The sequence below is a fragment of the Mus caroli genome, chromosome 11 (assembly GCF_900094665.2).
Source record: "Mus caroli chromosome 11, CAROLI_EIJ_v1.1, whole genome shotgun sequence".
Classification (NCBI taxonomy): Eukaryota; Metazoa; Chordata; class Mammalia; order Rodentia; family Muridae; genus Mus; species Mus caroli.
This window is the reverse complement of record NC_034580.1, coordinates 1,878,575-1,884,669: the sequence shown is the minus strand read 5'-3', so window position 1 is coordinate 1,884,669 and position 6,095 is coordinate 1,878,575. Positions and strand designations below refer to the sequence as shown.

Here is a 6,095-nt window from a genome sequence, read left to right as displayed (position 1 = left end):
AAATCCGCCTGCCTCTGCCTCCCGAGTGCTGGGATTAAAGGCGTGCGCCACCACGCCCGGCTGCACGTGAAGAACTTACTGCTTTGGGAGCTACATAGGATCCTGAAAGGGTGCCCACACCACTGGTCAGGTCAAAGAGGTCACTTAAGCCACTGCTGATGGGTGCTCCAAGTCTGGCTGGTGCTGCTGCTGCTGCCACTGATGCTGAAGGTGCCCCAAAGTTGCTATCTCCAATCTGGCAAACAGATCACAGATATGCATGAGGCAGGGGCATTAGGGGTTTGAAAACTGTAGGGTAGAACAGGACCACCCTCCACATCAACTTTAAGTAGCAGAAACAGACAAAGTGAAGTAGGCGGAAAAGAGGCTGAGTACTCCAGAGTCCCACAAGCCTTGAACCTCAAGGAGTGATCTCTGTGAGAAGACTCAACCCATCCAAGGGGAGCCTCTAGCATATGGGGCTCTCTCCTCCAGGTGAGCAGCTCAGGGCCAAGGGCCAGAAGCTTTTAGGACGGCAAGCTTTTATCACTGTCATGGGGTTGGGCACAGTGCATGCCAGGAAGTCAGAGCAGAGACTGCTCAGACACTGGGCCATTGGCCAAGGTTGAGCACAGATAAAGAACTGGTGACAGAGGGTTGAACCATACCCCTTCAGGCTCATCCCCCATCTCCAAGCAGAAGAGCAGGCAGGGTGAAGAGACAGGCAGCAACATGCAGAGAGAGAGGCAAGGAAAGAACATGAGACAAGAGAAAGAAAGAGATGGGTTAGTTAACTGTGGCTCTAGTTGGGATAAGTCTGTTCTGAGGCCCAGAGCCCATCCCTCTGAAGGACACTACCCTTCCTCATGGCTTCATCTAGCCTGGCACCCTCCCTCACACCCTGAGCCATAACTTGTACTTTGTCCTAGGCTCTCTCGTGGCCAAGGGAAACCTTCAGAAGCGGCCTCTGCCCGGCCCCATTGTGTGACGGAGGAAAGGCAGAGAGAGCCTGGACTAGGCTAAGCATACCTCTTTCGAGGGGCAGAAGGAGGCCTGGCTAGGCTGTTCTCCCTGGCTGGTAGACTGAGTGTGAGTAGACAAGGACCTGGCTCCTCAAAGCTAGAAACAGCCTAACAGGATGCCGCTGCCTAAGCACGGAGCTACAAAATCACCACCGAGCAGAGTGAGCATTTCACGTACCCTCCCCTGTTTGATATAGCAAAGGGGCAATCAAAGCCTGCCACTCTGAAGATCATTAATGTCACCCGGGGACCTAGGACATACCAGGCTGTCGAGGCCACCACCAAGAAGATCCACAGCTCCCATTTGCACGGAGGAGGCAGCTAAGGGTGGGCCACTCACTGGGGGCCCAAGGTCCAGGTTGAGGAGGTCACCTAACAGGTCACCCTGGGCAGGAATGACATCAGGCTGATCACCAGCAGGTGCTCCAGCAGGAGCTGTCTCAGGGCTCTCTGTGCTCTCACTCCTGTTAGACACAGAGGATAACAGTATCAGAATGTTCCAGGGAAGGTAAAGAGACGTTAATTTCCAAGATCTTTGCCTAAGTCAGCCTCTGGGTCTCCTCGCTGCCTGGGGGTGTGGGCACGGGACTATATGACTTGTCTCTCTGCCTCCTTAGTCTCATGGGATAAGCCAACTGTGCATATTCTAGCTTATTCTCTTTTTTTTTAATTTTTTTATTTATTATATGTAAGTACACTGTAGCTGTCTTCAGACACACCAGAAGAGAGCGTCAGACCTCATTTCGGGTGGTTGTGAGCCACCATGTGGTTGCTGGGATTTGAACTCTGGACCTTCGGAAGAGCAGTCGGGTGCTCTTACCCACTGAGCCATCTCACCAGCCCCTAGCTTATTCTCAAAAGGAAACTAGATGCCAGCCTCCAAGGCCTGTCATTGGGACAAAGTAGCCACCTAGGAGCAGCAGAGGTTGTGGGAACAGGTCTTTGGAAGTAGAAGTTGTCCTGTTAGCTATGGGGTCCTGAACTGTCTTCACACCCACTATCCTTATCTGTTAAATGGACACTTTGTCTCAACAACTCAGAATATTACATGGGGTGACTGTAGACACCTAGTATGTAGTTAACATTGGCCGAAAGTGGCTAGAATCTTAGTTTACTTAAACTAAGGCCTCTCCAGGGCCTTAGTTTCTTCTAAGGGCTGCATGCATGTTGGACAGCTATACTCACGAGGCAGTGCGAGGTGGCAGGCTCTTATGCACCACTCCCCGGCCACCCTCCACAAAGGCGTTGGGAGGCTTGTGGTAGACAGAGGCCAGCGTGCCAATGTAGCAGATGAGTTCATCCAGCAGTGTAGGCTCAATAAGGTCTGTCTCCTCTGAGATGAGGGGCTTCTCAGCCAGTACCACCTCTTTAGCAGCTACAGGGTCCGTGGAGAGCAAGCGCCAGTAGATGTAGCCACGGTCCCGAAGGTCTGGATTGTCTGAGTCCTTGGGGGTGGGGTTGGAGCAGCCTGTGTACCTCCTTCCCATGAGAAGGGGGCCTCCCACGGACCAGCCTAATCAGTTTTCCCCCCTTTCTTTTTGGGTTTTTGAGATAGGGTTTCTCAGGAACTCACTATGTAGACCAGGCTGACTTTGAACTCACAGAGCTCTGCCTACCTTTGCCTCCCTAGTGCTGGGATTAAAAGCATGTACCACCATACCCAGCTCATTCAACAATTCTGAACATACCCCAAAATTGGCTTTCAAACCACCCTAAGGGGCACATTTCAGCTTTGTCTCCTTGGATGTCTAGTTCAGGCACGTCATGCCCACTCCTGTCTTCATTCCCCTACCTTGCAGTGAATCTTCTAGCATTCGTTCCCACATAACCCTCTTCAGTTTCACCTGGTGACACCATGTTACATGACCCCCAGAAGTCAGCGATCTCAGGCTACTCTGACATTGATTCGCACATGCGCTACTCTTGAGAGATTAGAGGGAGACCGGCTCCCAGGAATAAAGCTTTGATTTGATATGAGGAGTAACAGAGAGGTGGGGCACTACCTGAGTGGCCAAACTGAGGACCTGCTGCACCAGCTCCTGAGTCTCTGTTGGCTTCTTCAGGAAGAGTTTCACAATGGCTGTCAGGAGCTGTAGCTGGACCTGCAGGGGACAAGGCAATAGGTGGAATGTACAACCAAGGGAGGTGTGGCAGGTCTCAGAACAGATGGGAACCAACAACAGCTCTCTTTGTCCTGGGGCTGCTGCTGCTGAGGAACTTGGATCTGGGCATTGCCCTGTGTGGCAGGTAGGGCTCAGCTAGATTCCTAGATGCCTGTCAAGAGCTTCAAGTCCATGGTTCAAAGAGAGGACTTGAAAAGGCAACATGTGTGATTGGCATGCTCCTTAGGGTGTTAATGGTGCCACAGAGATCCAGAGCACAGGCCAGCCAGGCTCCACAGAGCTAGCCTGCCACTGAGGAACTACATGCCTATCAGAAGGTAGGAAGCATCCCTGAGCCCTCCATCCCATTGAGATATCCTCAGCCTTGCTGGCATTCCTATCAGAGTCATGCTGGTTCCCAGCCCCACACTTCCAGTCACCTCTATGTCTTTATCAGCTACCAGGCTGTCCCTATGGCTGTGAGCTTTTCTTCTTCTTCTTCTTTTTCCAAGACAAGTCTCACTATATAGCTCTGGCAGTCCTGGAACTCAAAGTACTTTGTCTGCCTCTGCCTTCTGAGTGCTGTGTGCCACCACAATGGGCTGACTGTGAGCTTTTGATGAGTGGGGATAGGGCTGTCTACCTCACTGTGTGACTCTACACTGCTTAGGCTAGTGTCTAGGGTAGAAAGCACTTAAGAAATTCATGCTGTGATGCACGTTGAAAGAGCACATTAGGCCCTCCTAACCACAAACTACTGTGATCTAGGTTTTTAAAAGAGGGGCCATGTTGGGCCCTGCTTTGAGCAGCTGTTCGAAGTATACTCTATATCTTCTAGAAGAGCCTGGTTAAGGTGGTGGATGGCTTAGAGTACTGAGTTTCCAAGACTAGAGTGGATGTGGTTCAAACCACATGTTGAGTCAGTTGCTGAGTTCCTTTCCCAAGGTCCCACAGGCCTAGAGTCCAGAAGCTTGAGTATCTGTGGAGTGCTGACATTTGTTTAAAATCACTGTATTTTTATTTACTTGTTCTGCCTTTGATGCAGGCTCACACTCCGTAGCCCGGGGCTGATCACTCACTTTCTAACTTACTCAGGCTGGCCTAAATGTGAAGCGATTCTCCATCCTCAACCTGCCAAGTCCTAGAAGTACAGGCATGAGCCACCATGTCATTTCAGACGCTGTTAACTATGCCCACGAAAAAGGGAAGCATTCCGTGCAGTGGTGGTGCACACCTTTAATCTCAGCACTTGGCTAACAGGCAGATCTCTAAGTTATAGGTCAGACTGGGATAGGTCTGTGGTGAAGCTGGAAGCAATGGTCCAGGCAGCTCAGCAGCAGCAGCTGGTGATGGGACTTCATCTCCCTAGCTTGCAGGGTAGTCTGACAACAGGATGAGGAATGGAGAGGATGGGCTGGTAAGATGGCTCAGTGGGTAAAGATGCTTACTGCTAAGGCTGATTGAACCCAAGTTCAATCCCCGGGACTCATATGGTGGAAAGATAAAATTAACTCCTGAAAGTTGTCTTTGGTCTTCACTCAAGTGCTGTAATATGCCCTCCCTTGCTCCTTAAAAAAAAAAAAAAAAAAGCCGGGTGTGGTGGCGCACGCCTTTAATTCCAGCATTTGGGAGACAGAGGCAGGCGGATTTCTGAGTTCGAGGCCAGCCTGGTCTACAGAGTGAGTTCCAGGACAGCCAGGACTACACAGAGAGACCCTGTCTCAGAAAATAAAACAAAACAAAACAAAACAAAAAAAAACCCACAAGGGAAAAGGAGCAATAGCCTGCTTCAGATGGAGCTGGTGTCTTGTGAGCTTTGCAAACAACCCTCAGGAGCTGGAGTGACATCACTCCTCAGCAGACTCCGACTCTATCCCTTCCCAACAGTCACTGAAGTTACTGTGGTGGTGTCCTCATCTGTACAACGGGGTATAAGTCTTGGCTAGCTGCAAGAGTCAAAGAGCTCAACGGCAATAGCCCTTGTGCACCCATCTGTGCTGGGGCTGGAGCTGGGCACCATCACACCGCTTTTTCAGCTTTTCCTTCCAACTGCCCCAATCCCTGGCTCTTTAGCAGGTTTATTCCTGTGCAGAAGAGGCTATAAGATTTACCCAAATATTTGGCAGTTTACACCCTGAGGCAATCCTCACTGTAACCTTAAGGAGGGCTTGGTTACTGGGCAGAAACAATACAGGCAAGGCTGGGCTTTTTGGGAGCCACAGACAGGTCTGGTGTGAAAATGAGGCTGCACAGAGGCGGGTGGGCAGGCGGCAGTGGGAGGGAAGTGCCAAAGAGAATCACTGTGACTCTGCCACGGACATCTGCTGTTTTTGCTCACTTAGCACCCACTCTGCTGGCTTTCCTTCAGAGAATGCTGTCTGTCTCTTCCAACCTGTACAGATCAGAATGAACAACTGGCTGACTCGTCTTGGTAAATGGCTCCAGAAAACACAGATTTGGGGGCTTCTGTTGGACCGACCATTGGTGTAAAAGTTCTCTTTTCATGGGAGTTGCTGAAACTTTAAGGACAGAGCCTGAACAGTTGATCCATTGTAACCCTGCTTGTGGGACTGTGACCAAGGCAGAGCCATGGAGGTGACAGAGATGGCCCCAACACCGTAATGCAGCAGGAGTATGGGGAGGCCTGTGCTGCTCGGACACGTGGGCTATGGGGACTAGCAGGCTCTGCTTTCTCTTGAGCCACTTCCCTTCTGAATCTAAGACTGACCCAGGTCAATACTACACTGATGAGTACTTCTGATGGGCTAGACGCAAGATGAGCCTAGTCACTAAGTGAGAGTTAGTGGGTGAGAGGTGTGGGCTCTAGGGTCTGACTCCACTCTGCATGCTTGAACTCACTAATTTACACTGCCTGCACCAGGCAGAAGATATTTCCTAATAACAGCAAAAGGAACACCAGTAGAAATCGTCAACAAACTACACCCACTACCTTCTGAGCTGCTCAAACCAAGTACAAGAGGCAGGGAAGTAA

At 50.7% G+C, this 6,095-nt stretch overlaps 1 protein-coding gene across 1 annotated transcript in view; it reads right to left on the bottom strand.

Moving 5' to 3' along the window:
* Positions 1-6,095, bottom strand: part of Ap1b1 (adaptor related protein complex 1 subunit beta 1) — a 53,775-nt gene that overhangs the window by 8,846 nt on the left and 38,834 nt on the right. The window contains exons 12-16 of the mRNA XM_029483167.1: positions 3,005-3,103; positions 2,187-2,446; positions 1,264-1,465; positions 648-668; positions 80-235 (exon numbers count right to left, since the gene is read on the bottom strand). Of these exons, the coding sequence (XP_029339027.1) occupies positions 80-235; positions 648-668; positions 1,264-1,465; positions 2,187-2,446; positions 3,005-3,103 (738 nt within the window). The remainder of the gene's footprint in view (positions 1-79; positions 236-647; positions 669-1,263; positions 1,466-2,186; positions 2,447-3,004; positions 3,104-6,095) is intronic.